Raw genomic sequence first — 18,629 nt, forward strand, 5'->3', positions numbered from 1 at the left:
ATAAAGCGTTCTAATGTGGTGGTGATTATGAACTTCGCCTACCTGCTGAAATTTTGAATATGAATCAGAACAGGGCTCAAATCAGCAAAGTCCAAAGCAGTCCAAATGTTTTATCACACTTCCAGGATCTTTGTTCTCTCAATAGGGCATTTTGAGCGGGGATTTGGGACTCTACCTTTGAGATAATCTTTGTGCTGTTCTATAAAACTTAAGCTAAGAAAAAAATGTTGTGGTCTTGGTGTGGTTCTTAAGTACTTTAAAGTTTTATACAATCTAATAATGTTGCAGTGAGTCTGTGAAATCCTTGATGGGGACTGCTTCTTCTGCTTTTTTATCATTGGAAGTTTAATCCTTGTCTGTTCCTGGAAAATTGTTTCAACAGGGCTGACCGTGCATAGGGTAGAACAATATAAATGACTGTGCTGATAGTGTTTTAGAACCTGAAACTCAGAGTTGTGGGTTATTGGAAGCTGCCTTAGGTAGGTCTGGCTTCTTTTCTTTCCCTCTGTTGATTCTACCTGTCTTTTATACTTAATAACTAGTATTGAGTGGATGTGCTTTTCTTACTAAAAAAAACCCAAATTAATTTAAGTGTACTTTGTGGGTGGTTGGCGGGTGCTCTGGTTGTGGTTGCTTCTTCTTTCCTATCAAACATCTATCGTCCTTTTCTCCCCCTTCTTCTTTTTCATGTTTGTTACTCTCTTGTTACACCTCTAATCTTCTGGTGCTCATATGACCTTATGCAGTTGCGAGCGCTGTAAAACCTCTACTAAAACTTTAAACTAAGTGTACTATTGCTGTTTGTCTAGTCCCAAGTCCCTGTGAGCCCCACTGACTGTTTCCTGCAACACCTGAGCTACCCAGATGAGGAGGATACAGCGGTGGACCTGCGACAGAGTGCAGTGGTCATCATGGCTCACCTGGACAGACTGGCCAGCCCGTACCTGCCTGTCAGCTCCACACACAAGGTAGGTGTGACACTGTGATGATTTGACCCTTACAGCCCCAATTGTGTATATTTTTCCTCTTGAGTTCTTGCTCCCACAAGTCCAGTCACGTACATTTTTCCCACTAGGGCATTGCATTGGCCACCTCAAACAGTCACATACTTTTACTGTAATCTGATCTTACTGTAATCATTATCTTTTAAAATTCAGATAAAAGAAGTAAAGATTTTTTTTTTTTTATGTAAAAAAATTGCAGACACAATCAGTATTGGCTGAGCCTGAAGTGACAAGGATTCTAGCATTACCAGGTCCAGAGGGTAGTGAGGGCTAAAAATAGTCCGGGGTTTAAGGGTTAAAAGATGTGAGGTCTACTTGCTTGTTTGTGTTTCCCCTCTTCTGTGCTGTCCACACTCACCCATTCACTCATCCCTCAATATTTGAAACACGTACAGGAACCAAGTACAGGGTGATCCAAAAAAAACTTTACAACTTGTTTTCTAAATATCTTCCTCCATACTGAAGTTCTGCGTTTCAGATTTGAGCATAACATTTGAAAGCCAAAAGGAATTTGTCTGATATGTATTTAAGATAAGTCCATTGAATGGTTTTGCTCTATATAGCGCATTAAAAAAACAACCCATGTTGAACCTTGTCGCCATTTTCATAGTTTGACGCACCAGTTCGCATTAGCCCTACCACTAAAAGTTGCAACAATCGCGCCATATTGCAAGCTACATCAGTCTAACAAGGCAACAGAAGTCTGCAGATATTATTTTTCCAAATTTTGTTTGCCTGCTGAGATCATGGCTACCTTTAGTAAAGAGCAGAGAGCTTTGGTGCCCTCAAGACCTTTGGCGTCATGAGTAGAGAAGTTCCGTCAGTTTTGATCTATAGCGAATCAGAACTAAAAAAGTTCTTTAAAAAATGACAACTTCAGGTCCGCCATGCGCACCCCTTTAAACGTCACCAGAGTGCAGATTTCAGAAGCCGAGTCCTATGATACGTCTGTCAGTGGATAAACTGCAGCTAGGACTTTCCTACTCACCAACAGTCTGCATTCTCATGGCATATGTTAACTTCGCTAGGCCGAGATGACATGGATCAGAGCATAGCAATGTGTTCAGGATTCCTTGATTGTCTTGCAAAGAGGGATCATTTCCCCGATGACATTTGGTTTAGTGCAAAGCCCATTTTCACCCTGCAGGATATGTTAACTTAAAAAAATGCTGTCTATTGGGCACCCCCACTCTATTGTCACTAGAAGCCATTTCTTAGTGAACATGTACAGTGTATATGGCTTTAAAAACTCATGGTTTAGCAGGTCCTTGTGTTAGGGCGCCAGTGAACATTTCGAGCGATGCGTTAAAAATGTGTCGAGTCCAAAGGAGGGAATGTGGAGCATTGCTTCTAGGAATTTCAGAATGAAATCATTAGGTTTTTAAAACTCTGTAAAAGAAATTAAATATTGTTTAAATATCTCAGGGATGGAAAATTAATGTCAAAGAGAAAATAAATAAAAAGCTCAACTAATCTTTTCACGACTTCCTTTACAAGATTTTTAAGCATTGGTGAACTTTGCGTTTTTGGGGGCTTTTTTCTTTTAGTCGTTTCCGTTTTCAAAACACATTTCTTCTTCTTGGATTTTATATCAAACAAATTCCTTTTGAATGAATTATGTCTGTTCCAAATTACAGCATTCTAGAACAATTTTTGCTTGAGATATTCAGAAAAAAAGTTGTAAAGTTTTTTTGGGATCACCCTGTACTTATCCTTTTGTGCTCAGCTGCCAACTAGTATGTAAAAAATGCATTAAATACGTTTTTTTGTGTCTGAGTACATAATTTCATCTTTGTATTGTGCTGTAGAAAAATTATGAACTATCAGGATGGAATATATGAATGATAATGAGAACGAAGCCCATAAGTCAATTGGAGAGATCTTTGCTGCTATTGTGTACTTTGGACGGCCTGAATTTATAAAAAATCAGAAAAATATCATTATCTTTCCTTTTTTCCCCTCGTATGTTACTCTCGAGTAACACTTCTCATCATCAACATTTTAATGACCTAATTGTATTGCAAGTGCTGAAAAACTGTTACCAAAACTAAATAAAGCGGCTTTCACTGCTGTTATTTCAGTCAAACTGCCGGTCAGTCACACAAGATATCATCGGCATGGGCTGGCTGTCGTGGGCCAGCACCTCGGGCACACCCAGTCCCACCAGCGGGCCGCACGTGCTGCTGCTGTTTGCCGACCTGGGCGGAGTGCAGCAGATTGTGTGTGCTGAGCGCTGTCTTCTCACCTTGACACGGACGGGGAAAGTCTACACAATGTTCTACAGCTCTGACACACAGGTACAATCTATGGTGGGAAAAAGAAATCTGTTATGCTGTTGTTTATCGAGCAGCTCCTGGGCCTTTGTCCACAACCTAATACATTGGATGGTTTTGGGGTTGTTGTTGCTTTTTGGGTTGTTGTTTTTTTCTTTTTTTCTCCAGCTTTATACAGTGGGGATTTAGATGTCCATTCTTGCCCAAGGGTGTTCTCTAATAGCAAAATTTTATTTTGGTTTTTAGAGGTCTCAGCTGGAAATTACATCTCAAATTTCTTGTTTATTGAATTTGTAAGGATTTCTAGTGTGTTTTCCATTTCAGGAGGAGGGGAAAGAATTTGTTGTGGGACCTCTTGCACTTTGAGGGATTGGAAGAAAAAAATGTTGGACACTTGAAAAGTGATCATAAAGCTAGCTGATGAGTATTTTTGTTGCAGGATAGATACTTTTTCACGCAGTAGTGTAGGTTGAAGATGTTATGTTGATGCAGATGGTCACAGGGGTGATTTCACTCTCTATCTGCTTTCTATTGCTCCTGCCTGTTAGATTGTTTTTCAGTAATGCTTTACGCAAATCATCACACTTTGCAGTTACTGTGGTGTTCCATAATCTGTCGTGCATATCTATAGGGCTACGTTTTAAATGTTGGTACGTGATAATGGGCAGAATTAGGCTCCAGAAATTCCCTCTACTGTAAAATCTTTTCTTACTGTGTCAATGCTGGTGGCTGATAATCGCTCTCATGTTGTTCTTCTTTTCAATGCAGTGTGTATTGTTAATATCTGTTCTCAACAAGATGTGTTGGTTGTCGAGCTGATAATTTGATGAATAGATCTCGGTAATAACTCCGTTCCTCAAACAGCAGTCAAACAAAACTTACTGTATGTATCATTTCCTCAGTCACCACAACTGATCAGCGGCTTTGGGGACAAGGAGATCATCCGACTGGCAGCTCATGCTGACGGCAAACACTACCTGGCCCTGACCAGCGAGGGGGATGTTTACTCCTGGGGCAATGGAGACGGTGGTCGCTTGGGCCATGGGGACAACATGTGAGTCACTTGTGGCAGTTTGTGGAGGGTACGGGCTGTGGTTTGCTCTTTATGCTTCATTTTGTTTGGGATGTGAGTTATAGTTTGCTATTTTTGCTTCATTTTGTTTTGGATGTGAGTTATGGTTTGCTCTTTATGCTTCATTTTGTTTAGGATGTGAGTTATGGTTTGCTCTTTATGATTCATTTTGTTTAGGATGTGAGTTATGGTTTGCTCTTTATGCTTCATTTTGTCCTCTACTTTACCTTGGGAAGTGTGACCGTTGTCACGCTTACTTGCAATATTTGAGAACAACAAGTGAACAAGTTCATGGATGGTTGGCGGGTGCTCTGATGTGGTTTGTTCCTTCTTTCTTATCAAACATCTATCGTCCTGATCTCTCCTCCTTTTTTGTGTTTGTTACTCTCTTGTAACACTGCTAATCTTAGGCACTTATATAACTTATTATTGTATGTTTGTCACTCTCTTGTGAACTGCTCTTTTGGGGGTGCCTTGATTGTCGAAACAGACTTTTGTGCTGTTGGGGCTAGAGAGGTGAGCAGAGTTTGCCTGTTGACATCCTCCCCTTGACGCTCATATGACCTTGGCCTTATGCAGTGGCGAGCGACATAAAACCTTACTAAAATGAATAACCTTATTGATTTGCAAGTGCCATAAATCTTACTAAAATTAAAGTGAACAAGTTTGTAAGTTTTTTGAAGGACACCACAGGTAAGTCCAATCTTTCTGGGGTTTTTTGTCAGCGTTTCTGCTTTTTCACTGCACATTGAATATCCTGTATTACATTGACACACTTCCCTTCTCTTTAATTCAAATGAACACTATTGCCAATAAGTCTTAAAAATTTAAACAGATGTGGAGTCCTTTGTCATTTCTGTAGCATTGTCTTCTTTCCGTGCATGTCATCAGTAAATGTTATTGTGCAGCATGGTGCAATTGAAGTGCATCGCAATGCTGTTACTCTCTTTGTTTTTCTTCTATTTTATGTAGCTTTTTTTTTGTGGCAGCCACGAGTTGCTTTGCTTTAGATCACTTTAACAATTTGAACTTCATTCCTCTGGTGACAGCTCAAGGGACGAGCCCACTCTGATCACTGCCTTGTCAGGCAAACACATCGTTCAGATCTGTGCAGGCAGCACCTATTGTGCGGCTGTCTCTGCCAGCGGAGAGCTCTACACCTGGGGTAGAGGTAACTACGGCAGGCTCGGCCATGGTTCTAGCGAGGACCAGTGCTACCCAAGCCTTGTCTCGGCCCTCAAAGGTCATCGTGTCGTCGATGTGGCTTGTGGCAGCGGAGATGCTCAGACACTGGCTGTCACTGATACCGGTATGTTCCCTTGATTCCTGAAAGGGGGATTTGTTTTCTGTGCTTGTCTATTTACTATTTTGTTTCTAATGGAAAAACTTGGATGACCCAACGATTTGCTTTCATTTCAGCAACTTACACTGCTATTCATAAACGTAAGCTCCTGATTACCCCCATGCTAGTTTTTTTAATACAGATTTTCTCCATCGGTTGTCTTAATGCATTTCTGTGCATCTTTATTATGTCCATTCAACTGTTGTTTTGAGAACTCAGAATTTTGCAGTGGATGCATTTCATGAACTGGAAATACAAGATGTATATTTAATGCTTGAAATGGTTTACCATTGATACACAATCAATTTCAAGAGACTTTATTTTGTGCTTTCTGCATATTCCAGGTGCTGTCTACTCCTGGGGAGATGGTGACTATGGCAAACTAGGTCGTGGTGGTAGTGATGGTTGCAAGACGCCCAAGGTCATCGAGAAACTGATGGGTCAGGATGTGGTCAAAGTGTACTGTGGTGCTCAGTTCAGTCTGGCTCTCACCAAGTCAGGAAATGTCTTTACATGGTAAGAGAAATGACGAAATTTGTACACATACACTTATAATAATATGCTTGTACTTATAAACAGACCCACAATCACATGCATGATATAAATAAACATGATAATAGTTACTAATTAATGCATGACTAGTGCTGCTTTACACTATTAATGTATACAAGGGTGATTCTACTCTCTTTCTGCTCTTCTATTGCTCCTGCAATTGTTCTTTGTTAATGCTTTACACAAATCATTGCACTTTTGCAGTTACTGTGATGTTCTTTGATCTGTCATGTATGTCTATAGGGCTAGACATTAAATGTTGGTATGCAATATTGAGCATTAACAGGCCCCAGTAATGCCCTCTTCAGTAAAATCCCACTGTTGTCAAATTACTCCTTACTATGCCAGTGCTGGTGGCTGATGATCACTTACAAGCACATCCCCTTCGTATTTTTTTGTTTAAGTAAGAGTTTTAATGCATCTGCATCACAATAATGTCATATAAGTGCCGAAGATTAAAGGTGCCACAAGAGAGTAACAAACAAAAAAGAAGGAGGGTAGATAAGAACAATAAATGTTTGATAGGAAAGAAGTAGAAAACTGCACCAGAACACCTGTCAACTGCTCACTCACACACCCCCTTTCTGCTTAAATTTGTACAGGGGCAAAGGAGATAACTTCCGGCTGGGCCATGGCTGTGAGGAGCACATCAGACATCCGAAACAGATGGAGGGTCTGGGGGGTCGGCGAGTACGGAGCTTGGCCATAGGTTCCATGCACTGTGTGGCTGTGACGGAAGAGGGCGAGGTCTACTGCTGGGGCAAAAATGACCAGGGACAGCTGGGCGACGAAACTCACGCCAACGTGAATGAACCGATATTGGTGCCGGGCCTGGATGGGAAGCACATTGTTGGGGCTTCGTGTGGGCCATCACAGGTTAGACTTTTGTGTGTCAGTCAGTTGTCAGTTCTAACAATGGGTCTTATGTTTTTGAATGAATGAAAATTACTTGTTTATTATATTAATAGCTCTCTAGGTCTTATTGATTTTCTGAATTTTGAAGAATGTGTGTCTTTAGAGTTGTTATGTTTTTGGAGCAATTTCTGGAGGATGAAGATGTGAGGTGGGAGACAACAATGTTTCGAAAAGATCAAGCATTAGGGGACTAGATAATGTGAGAGACTTTATGCTATATTTGGGATAGGTGGAAGTTAATCTCTATCTGTTTGTTTCTGTTTTTCGTCATACCTTTTTTTTCAAAAGATAAGTGACCTTAATTATATTAATGTACTTCAGCATATACTGAGTCTCAAAACTATACCTCACAGAGCTTCTTTTGGTCCTCGAGCGACCAGTGGAGCGTGGGTTCAAGGATTCCCTTTATCGTGGAGGTTAGCCGCAGCACCCTAGAACAGCTGGAAGAATTGCTGCGTGAGGTCACAGAAGGCATGGATGGACGCAGCGACTGGCCCCCACCTCAGGACAGAGAATGTATCGCTGTAGTTGCCCTCAACTTGCTCAACCTCCAGGTATTTTTTTCTAACCTAACAGAATCCTTGCTGTAAAAGAGTTTGTTCTTGTGAAGACGTGATTGTGGCTAACTCAGAGCAATCAAGCCAAATACACGAAAAGCTTTTTTTTTCTACTCTTTGACAATCTTGCTCTACTGCACCTCGTAACCCACCGATGGCCAGATGGTGCTGCATGAAGGAAGGTCCTATTTCTTGGCCATCTGGTTTTTGTTTGTCTTCCTCTGAATAGTCAGCCCATATATAAATTGATGCGAAAAAGTTTAAACTCAACGGTGCTCTTCTCATAAACTTTAGTAACAGTTAAAGTAATTTGTTTATTATCTTTTTGTTTCAGGGAGAAATATTCTTCTTTCTCAGGATATTTACACAATTATGTTGTGAAAGAATTATTTGCTAACCAAATAACACTTTTATCATGTTATATTTTCATAATTAAAACTGTATGTTGTGGGTGGTTGGAGGTTGCTCTGGTGTGGTTTGATTCGTCTTTCCTATCAAACATCTATCGTCATTATCTCTCCTCCTTTTTTGTGTTTGTTACTCTCTTGTAACACCTCTAATCTTCAGCACTTATATGACCTTATTGTGTTGCAAGTGCCGTAAAACACTTACTAGAACTATTTAAAAAACTGTATGATTCCACAGCTCCATGCCACCATCTGCCAGTCTGAGGATGTGGAGGCCGTGGGTCTAGGTCAGGGCAGTCCCTTGGCAGAGAGCCTTAAGCAGCGAGTGGTCAGTCTGGCCTCACACAGCGGGGTCATTGCCACCATCCAGAGGGCAGCTCAGGCCACTCTGCACAGCGGCTGGTCACTCCTGCTGCCCACACCCGAGGAGAGAGCCAGGGCTTTGTCGTCATTGCTTTCTTCTGGGAGTGAGTTGCAAGAAATTTTGTTTTATACTTAATATCAGTTCTAAGAATTATGTTACTGTCGAAATTGGTCCTGAATACCAAGTAAAAAACTGCACCAATATTCTTTTTAAGAAATAAGTGTGATGTCAATTTGGTTCATTTTTAACTCTTTAAAGAAAATTTGCTTCTACATTCTTAAGGACTGTGTATTGATATGACTGAATTAAACAAGCATTTGTTTTTCAATTTCTTCTTTTCTTTATTTGTAGAATTGGGGAAAAGACGATGCTCATTTTTTGAAATCTTCAAGATATATGAGCATGAAGTCCACATCACATTTAATCTTTTTTGAAGTGCTTTTAAATAATTCAATTTTACTGATGAGAAAAGGCTTTGAATCAAGATATAGATCATCTTTTTTAAAAATGAGAAATACATACTCTATGTAAAACTCCTTATTTCAACAACATTTCACAAGCGATGATACATTATACCCGCAGGCCGTGATATGACTGTGATGTCCAGTGGTCAGCGGTTCATGACGGACCTCTTGGTGAGCTCCCTCATGGCTGATGGGGGCCTGGAGACAGCCTTGCACTTGGCCATCAAAGCTGAGGTCAAGGACATGGATGATTCCAAGGTAAATGCACCCAAAGACTTTATTTTTTCTATCATTCGGTGTTCTTGGTCAGAGTGAGTATTTGTATTAATATTCAGCGCCTTTTAGAGATGGGTTTTGTTCTGGTGTCATTGTAGTTGTATGGAATGCATAATGAATGTTTGTGTGTGTCTGTGTCTCTATGTGTCCTTGTAACCTGCTTCTTTTCTTCGTTAATTTTGACCTTCTCCCTTAACCCTTTGGGCCCTGGGCCCCTTACCAGAAATGTTCCCACAGCCAGGACTCCTTGGCATTTTCATTATAAAGGAACTGGTACCTAGAGAAGACTCTGACATGTGTGTGGGGGCATGTTTCTAGGCCCTCGTAAAGAACCATTAAATGCTTTATCTGCTGGAATTTAGCCTTTACACCACTTTGAGTGCTAGTTCTGGATCTACATCTAGATCTACCTGTTTTCAGGATACTCTTGTTTCATTCATAGATCTATAACCTTCATCATCACTCAAATCTAGTTCTAGGCCTTCATCAGAAACTGATTAAAAATCTGTCTCTGTGTAATATTCATCTGATTCAACATTCTAAATTAGAAAAATTCCTGGAAATCTTTTAGCACTTCGGCTACACTAAACAATTTCCTACAAGAATGACTTATCCTGGAATTGCAGGTGTCTGGCTGGTTCAGTTTCATATTGAAATGTCTCAAAATTTAGGTTAGCAGGTGTTCAGGTGCGGTTTGCTACTCCTTTGTTATCAAACATCTTTTATCCTTATCTCTCCTCCTTTATTGTGTTTGTTACTCTCTTGTAACATGTCTAATCTTCAGCACTTATATGACCTAATTGCTTGTGCAGTAAAACTCCTGCTAAAACTAAGCCTTTAACTGGGCACCAGCAGTTGCTGGAGAAGGAAAAGAATGATTTAGAATTTTTCTGCTTTTTAAAAAATACAACAACACCCCCCCCCCCCCCCCCCCCCTTTCAAATTTGAAATGACAACAGCTTTTTTTTCCTTTTAAAATGTTACCTTTTTGCGTGCTTTTGCAGGAGAAAGAGAGTGAGATGAAGACAAAGAAAGAGGGAGGAGATGCTGAAAAGGACAAGATTGGAGAGGCAACGAATGCTGTGAAGAGTGAGACGCCCCTGCTGGATGTCCAGCTGGGAGAGCAAACTGAGGATGGAGAGACCTCTATACCTCTGCTACAACTTATACACCAACTCTTTAGGTTTGTCCTGAAGGATTTGAACGATCTGTGTGCTTGCCCTGTTACCTCTGGAACGTTTACTGTTGGTCATCTAGATTTTCAATGCTCTTGAAAAATAATGAAATCCAAGAAATCGGCATTCTCCCTCTGGTTTTTGATTTCTGTCAAATTTTGGGGTTTTCGCCGAACATCTTTTATGTCCATTTAATATCACATTTCTGAGTGGATTTTACTGGAAAAACATTGATCAAAGGCACTGCAAAAAGAAATACGAAAATTTGCAGTTTCCGGGGACCCTCAAGCTTTAGAAGTCTCCAAATTTGTCGGCCATCTTCTTGAAAATATTTACCTCTGATGCCAAGTAGCCGCCTTCAAACATATTCTATGTTTTCGTTATTTTCAGGAACTCGTCAACTCACACTTTGTCCAAGCTCCAGGAGGAGGCCAAGTGTCGGGGCATGAGGTCACCCGATGGCGACTCCCCGGAAAACTCCCCGTCCCTCGACCTCCTGCTGCAGTTCCAGAGGCTTCTCATCGCTCGCATTTTCCTCAACAAGTCAACTGACGAGCACCACTCCGTCCATTCACTTCACTCTGTGTCGGGAGAGTCCAAGCCTTGCAAGAACAAAGAAACTTCTTCACTGCCCGGCAGTGTCTTTCAGGGAGAGACAGGTGATATGGTTGTTCACTTTAATAATGATAATAATAATGATAATAATGATAATAATGATAATAATAACAATACCAACAATAATAATGATAATATAACGTCAGGAACACCAACAGCAACAACAACGAGAGCAACAATAATAATGATAATAATAATTACATTTATATAACGCATATCCTTTGATGGTATTTGATTCTGTTTGCTCTAACTTGTTTTTCATGTACATATATATTTCTTAGTCTGCTTGCTTTTGATTATGCATATGATGATCTGTTTGATGAAATAAATATGGAACAGAGAGGGAGAAGAGAAAGAAAAGACTTGGACAGTGAGAGAAAGAGGAAGAGAATGTTGACCCATCATATGAATCCTTGCTGTTGAACAATGTTGTCTTTTACTTTTGATTTATGTTGCAGAAGCTGACGAAAACACAATGTTACTTTTTTTTACATGAAAAAAATAAAATGATGGGTGGTTGGCGGGTGTTCTGGTGGGGTTTGCTCCTTCTTTCCGATCAAACACCAATCATCCTTATCTCTCCTCCTTTTTTTTGTGTTTGTTACTCTCTTGTAATGCCTCTTATCTTCTGCACTTAATGTGACCTAATTGTGTTGCAAGTGCCTTAAACCTCTTACTAAAACATTTTAAAATAGAAATTAACTGGTTTTTGTTGCTTTATCTGAACCAGGCTATGAGATGCTGGGTGCTGCGTCTCTGCTGCGCAAATACTGCAGCCTGTTGGTGGGCCATGTGTCCAGTATCCTGCCCACAGCAAGCAGTGTTGGAGAGATGAGTGCTCGCAGTTTTGCTGCTGTCACCTCCATACTGAACAGGGATGTTATTGGTAAGTTTTCTTGCCTTCCCTCCCTTTCTGTTGTTGTTGTTGTTGCTGTTATTGTTGTTACCAGTCCAGCAACAGCTGAGCTCTCACCCTTCTGTCCAGTGCCATTTAGTGATAAGTGCAGTTTTGCTGCAGTTGCGGTAATGTTCCATAGAGTGTGTTGTCAATGTGAGGTCTCGGGGGAGGGGGGCTCTCTCTTGGTGTATAGGTCCGATGTCATTTAGGGCTGCTTAGTGGAACAGGTGATGATCCACTGTCTCACCTTTTCTGTGTCCATACTAACAAGGGCATCACATCGTTCACACTTCCTTTCTGGTGGTGGGGAGGGGGGGTGTGTGTGCAAAGAATAGCACCTGTCATGGTACTGTGTATTTTAAGAGATGACTTAAGAAAAGAGCCAGTTGGCAGATGGCCAACTACCCAACCCAGTAAAGACTCAAAAAGTTACCAAAACATGAGATTGAAGTTCACTTTAATTGTCTTCTTTAGTCTGATCTTGTCATCTTCTTTCTTCTTTTTTAACCAAGCCATTTTTTTTTCACAAAGGGTCTACTCTTCTGTACTTGCTTGGAAAGATTGATTGAGGAATCGACCAAAAGAGTGCTGTCGAATCTGCTCTAATGACCACGAGTCCAAGACATTCACTTGTACAAACCTCTACTTTGCACTTTTTCCTATTGTGTTCCTTCTATATTACAACGAGACTGTCCAAGACGACCACCTATCTAAGTTGACTACTTTTCTGCTCGACAGTCCTGGAGTTTTATTTTAAAAGACCGTATAATCTAGTTTTGTAAAATGTTTAGGAGAGCCAAAGAAACGCTTCTTTTCCTTTCAACAGTCAGTCTCTTTGAATATTTTCAAAGCACTTTCTCTACCTTATTTATTAAGATATTGATGCCAGGTTAAGGAAGAAATGTGCTTCGTGTTTTAAACTCAGGTGGAATAGATCTTCCAATTTTTTTTTGGAAAACTGGATTTACTTTCTTTTAAAATAAAAGTCCAGAATGGGTGGGCATCTTGGACAAGTTCAACTGCATTTGGCTACCTCAGAATTACAAAGTTCTATCTGCTCAGTACCCAGTTTTTGAGAACATGTCAAGCTTTTTCGAATGCATTTCTTTGAATATCTTGATAACGACTCCAAATAATCTTGCCATTTTGTTAGAGAAGATAGAACATTTTGGTTTCTGAGCTCATGATCTCAGTTACTCAAAACGGCCAGAAATGTCAGATAGAACTTTGTAATTCTGAGGTAGCGATTTGTTTTCATAACATTTTCTGATGAGATACCAGCTTCTTACAATACAGAAAGGGTTTTATTTAATGTCTCCTGCATTTTTTTTTCTTTACTCATCCTCAGGCATTTTGCTGCCAGAAATGGTGACCTGTCTGGTGCTGCTGCAGCTGCGATGTCCCCAGGTCATGCAAGCATCGAGGGCGGCCCAGCTGTTGTCCCAGGTGCTGGACGAACTGGACTACTTCAACCACCTGGCACCGGGTGCAGAGAGAGAGGACACGGAGGACTTGGCCTGGCCGGGGGTCTGGAGTGAGTCATCAGTTTTTCTTGTCTTTTAGTTTGACAAGTGCTTTCCACCTTATGTACGTGACGGTAAAGTGAGAGAGTAAGTAAGTTTGTCAAGTGCTCTCCACCTTATGTACCTGATGGTATAGTGAGAGAGTAAGTTTGTCAAGTGCTCTCTGCCTTATGTACCTGACGGTATAGTGAGAGAGTAAGTTTGTCAAGTGCTCTCCGCCTTATGTACCTGACGGTATAGTGAGAGAGTAAGTTTGTCAAGTGCTCTCTGCCTTAAGTACCTGATGGTATAGTGAGAGAGTAAGTTGGTCAAGTTCTGTCCACCTTATGTACCTGATTGTATTGGGAGAGAGTAAGTAAGTTTGTCAAGTGGCAAAAGCTTCAAATTTATTTATCACTAGGGTGTGTCCTTGAGCAAAAGATATTAGGTTTGGCTCAAAGAAAGCAATGTTGGGCATAGGTGTGTCTGTTGTATGTTTAATATATTGATAATGCCGTAAAACTTATATTCAAAATGAATCACTTGTAATATATTTATGCTAAATGATTTTGTATAATCTGTATGCCTTCTTGCTTCCTATTAGGTGCTAAGCACAACTCCTTAATGGAATGCTGCTTCAAATTGTGTCCCTCACAGGTTACAGTTTGGAGAAGTACAGCATGCGTGGTTGTGAAGACAGTCAGATGATCCGCAAAGCTGACCTGGAGAACCACAACAAAGACGGTGGCCTCTGGGTGGTGATCCACGGCAAAGTGTACGACCTTCAAGACTTCCGTGACCAGGCACCCTGTGGCGCCGACACATTCCAGGAGTGGGCAGGTACATATCTTGGTCATGTTTTTGCTTGCTGCAAAAAAAAAATATGTCCAGAATAGGAAATTTGCAAGATTTTGAACACTTAATCCTGTGACATGACTTGTAGAAGATTTTTAGGTCAGGAAGAAGAATAACTCAGGTCTTATGTGCCCTACTTTTATACTAGACTAGCTGATAGTTGGATGACACAACTGATAGTTCCTGCCTCTTTACTGTACTTTTATTGTTTCTGCTTTATTCCCGTTTTTCCCCCCAACAACATTATGACAATTACCATGTTTATGAGGGTTTTTTTCTAAGCTCATATTCTTAGTCATAAACACCAGCAACGTCCTTATTGCTTTTCAATATGCCATGCACATAGACAATCAGCTTCCAAAGGGGGACATTTCTCGTTCATGCACAGTAGAATTGTAAATGGATTGATTCACCATGTCACTCTCAACAGGGCACTGCTGCTTTTTCTTTCCTAATCCTTGCTATTGTCATTTTCCTCTACTTCTTTTGTATATTTGTCACACTCTTGTGACCTGCTATTTCTGGAGTGCCTTGATAGTCGAAGCAGACTTTGTGCTGTTGAAGCTAGAGAGATGAGCAGTCGAAGTCTGATTCCCTGTAAAGACTTCTCTGTTGACACCCGCCCCTTGCCGCTCATATGACCTTATGCAGTTGTGAGCGCCGTAAAACCCTCTCCCCAAAAAAAAAAAGACAATCAGCGTCAATAAGTATGCCATCTATTGTCTTCCGCTCAGGCCGCGACGCATCACTTGCATTTGAGTCTGCACATCACTCAGACGATGCCAGAGAGATGATGAGTTGTTTTTATGTGGGACAGTACATTGATGTAAGTTTCAAAAGTCTTTCTCATGTTTACATTTTTGTGTGAATTTTATTTTATTTTTTCAAGTTTCAGAATCACAATTTTATACTGACATCTCAAGGTGAATTGGAGAAAACATACACTTGTCAGGCTTTTCATTTTGCATAGACTATTTAGTTTATGTTTCTAGTCCACATTTTTCATTTATCATCATGTTTTTAATTATGATTTGTTGCTATGTTAGTATTCCTGGTATTTCCTTTCTTCCTAGTATTGCTTTTCTGAAGAGCTTGAGGAGTACTTTCTTAGGGACTTCTTTTTTTATCTGCTATCTATCCTTTTTCATTTAGGTGCTTGTAAGTTTTATAATAATATATTAAAGGCGTTGAACATAAATACTCGCCATTGATTTCAAGTTTATGATTTGTAGATGAAAGGTTTTTGGTAGATCGAAATTCCCTTTTAAACCCTTTATTTTTTCAGCTGTTGTTTTGTTTTTCTTGAGCAATAATGTGTTGTTGTTTTGGTTTTTGGTCTTTTCAGCCTGAGAAAGACACAGTCCAGACCCCAGGAAGCGGCTCCATGTCCTCTCCCCTCATTGACACAGAACGGACACTCGGGGTGCTCTTGGGATTGAATGCTGCGCAGCAGGTCTGAGCATTGTTGTATAAGCTTGTCATTAGACTAATATTAGCTTCTGTCTCAACTTTGTTGTCTTACTTACTTTACTTTACTTTATCCGTCCTCTTCTACTTCTTGGGCTTCGAGGGATGAAAGAGCTTCCTGTGTCTAGCAAGTTTGATGGCTTGCCTTACTGGGATTTGTATGTTCATAAGATGAAGAACTATCAAAATAGGTTTGTTAGTTTCGATTTAATGACCCATTTAATGATGTTTTTGTCGTTTTTAGATTTTGCACCAAAAAGGGCCCAGGCGCTGTGGGTTCACCCACCTCGGAGATAAAGAGTTAAAAGAAAATTATTTTTAAAAAAATTGAAATGTATTTGCGGTCTCTTTATAAAATAACTTCTTTAGTCCCCACTCATTAATGTCATGTATGTTGTGCATGCCCAGGTCCGCAGCACTAGCTTGTCAGCGGATGAGCTGGAGAGCAGACAATGGCTGCAGTCAGAGTTCTTCTCCGGAGGGCTGCAACTGCTGAATCAGGCTGGCTTTGACGAAGAAAAGGGAGAGAGCCGAAGTGCAAGCACTTGCAACACTCCTGGTACGTCATCCAGCGGGCTACAAAGAGATACAACTTGGTTGCTCTGTATGTATCTGTTCTTATTTGACAAGAGTATAAAAAAGCGGCTGGTTTGGCGGGTGTTCTGGTTGGGTTTGCTCCTTCCTTTCTATGAAACATTTATTGTCCTGATCTCTCCTGTTTCTTTTTTGTGTTTGTTACTCTCTTGTTACACCTGTAACCGTAGGCACTTATTTGACCTTTTTGTGTTGCAAGTGCCGTAATTTTTTACTAAAAGAAAAGAGTTTTAAAAGTTTGGGTTGGCTTGCTGAAGATGTCATTGTCGCTACTTATGATGGCTTTGTTTACCATTCACAAACTGATGAAATTCTAATGGGGTTTTTTTTTTTCATTCTTTCATCTCTTCCGGTACTCAACCAGTAATTTTATCTGTTCATTTGTGGGTGCTGAGGGGTTGTACCAGTGGTCATGACCTATTCCATGTTGCTCTTCGGATCACAAGGGTGTCAGGTAGACCTAGAATTATTTCTAGAGCTTCCTGGACTGTAAGTAGAAAGAAATATTAACATTGATCAACAAAGAGTGCTTCAGTAGTTTTTTGTTTGTTTCCAATATCATATAATGATAAAGACTCTTTTAAGCTATGTCTGTCCATATTGTCTTTGTTGTAGTTATATTCAATCATCTGACAGCTGAGGTCTGTTCTAAAAATCAATTGAGTTTTCGACGCAATCCAACAAATTCAGGAAATCTTATTAGACCTAGATGACCCGTGTGTTGTTTTTCCTGGAATAACATTGTCAACTTTTGTGGCATCGGTGTTCTAGTGGTTAGGCTCTCAGACTCACAACCATGGGCGGTGGGTTCAAATCCCATCAAGGACCCGGCATTGTGTTCTTGGGAAAGGCACTTTACTTGTATTTACCTCACTTTTCCCAGGTGGTAATGGGTACCTAGCTATAGACAGCTAAAGGTCTTGTCAGTTTGTTAGTGTTTAAACGTGTGCACTGTGCAACTTGCATTGTATGCTTCCTGGGAAGTGTTTAAATGTGTGCACTGTGCAGCTTGCACTGTATGCTTCCTGGGAAGCCGAGAATGTCTCTGATTGTTCTGGGGTCTGCTGGGGGTAATAATGGTTGTAAAGTGCATGGGGCATGTTGTAGAGTGTGGATATGTGCAATATAAATGCAATTATTATTGTTTTGGTGCAAACAGCTGGTGCCACACCCACATCTGAGCACTGCAACGTGACCCAGAGTGCTGTAGACAAGGAGAGGAGGTTCCAGGCGGAGCAAGCAAGCACGGACACTGCCAGACCTTTTCTGCACGCCTTGGCCGAGTCGAGAGTGCAGGACCCCACTGTTAAGGTTGTTGTTTGTGTTATGCTGTCGTGTGTTCAGGCGTCGACTTTTTATTTGAAAATCCCACTCTTGCGTTTTGATTCATTTTTATCCAGATTTTTGTCTTCTTGTGTTTTGGGGGATATGGCACTCTTAATATCTAATGATGTGTTTGTTGAATGTTTTTTCCCTGGGTCATTTTGCTGTGCTTTAAAAAAAAACTATATCTTTGTTTAGAATGCAGGAAGTAAATATAGTCCCAAAAGAGTTTAAGCTTTTGCTGAATTTCACTTAATGAAATGAAAAAATGTAGTTCGTCTTTATTTTGTGTCCAACAAATTTTTTAATACTCAGAAAACAATTGCCTTCTCATTTTCTCCACTTACTATGATATTTAGCTTGCACAGTTGATATGAATTTCAAAATAAGATCGGTATTGTACTTTGTTTTACATTAGTATTTTTCTGTATTTCCTACAGGCATTTTTGAGTATGGTAGACAAGTACTGCCGTACGCACCACCTCTTGTTCCCTTTTGATTTCCCATCGGATCACCCTGTTGAGGAAGTTGGCAGGTGAGTTCAGGAAATATTATAGAGCTTCAAATGTATGGAGTATTTTTTATTTTTTGTTTCTTGTTTGAAAATGATAATCTATTGTGTCTGCTTTTTGTATGTGATATCAGTTTTAATTTGCTCATACTCCAGAAATTTTGAAAAGTTTGAATAAAACAAAGGGTCCCCCCATCCCAGTATTTCTTATACCTTTTTTAATGTGGCCAGTCATCTCTGTTGTTGGAGTATGTGCAGGTTCTGTCTCCCAAAAGTTGCTAAAAACTTAGTTGATTTTCTTAACTTCTCAGACACGGACATGCTCAAAGATTGTTTTACTCATAATTGCGAATTCTTATGTTTCTTTGCTCACCTAATTCCACTCTTTGGCTGACACTACAAATCTACATACTAGTTTCCAGATGTGTGCAGATATTTTTCCTTTTAAATAATATTTTAGTCT

At 40.2% G+C, this 18,629-nt stretch overlaps 1 protein-coding gene across 1 annotated transcript in view; it reads left to right on the forward strand.

The window, feature by feature from the left end:
* Positions 1–18,629, forward strand: part of LOC101848284 (E3 ubiquitin-protein ligase HERC2) — a gene marked incomplete in the record, with an annotated part of 146,849 nt that overhangs the window by 71,035 nt on the left and 57,185 nt on the right. The window contains 19 exon segments of the mRNA XM_013081261.2: positions 810–968; positions 3,086–3,301; positions 4,180–4,331; positions 5,399–5,658; positions 6,036–6,207; positions 6,846–7,119; positions 7,512–7,712; positions 8,361–8,589; positions 9,069–9,208; positions 10,231–10,409; positions 10,792–11,060; positions 11,747–11,902; positions 13,263–13,448; positions 14,074–14,256; positions 15,006–15,097; positions 15,617–15,724; positions 16,147–16,297; positions 17,492–17,643; positions 18,096–18,190. Coding sequence (XP_012936715.1) covers positions 810–968; positions 3,086–3,301; positions 4,180–4,331; positions 5,399–5,658; positions 6,036–6,207; positions 6,846–7,119; positions 7,512–7,712; positions 8,361–8,589; positions 9,069–9,208; positions 10,231–10,409; positions 10,792–11,060; positions 11,747–11,902; positions 13,263–13,448; positions 14,074–14,256; positions 15,006–15,097; positions 15,617–15,724; positions 16,147–16,297; positions 17,492–17,643; positions 18,096–18,190 — 3,374 coding nt within the window.

This window comes from Aplysia californica, unplaced genomic scaffold, assembly GCF_000002075.1.
Source record: "Aplysia californica isolate F4 #8 unplaced genomic scaffold, AplCal3.0 scaffold00122, whole genome shotgun sequence".
Taxonomy (NCBI): domain Eukaryota; kingdom Metazoa; phylum Mollusca; class Gastropoda; order Aplysiida; family Aplysiidae; genus Aplysia; species Aplysia californica.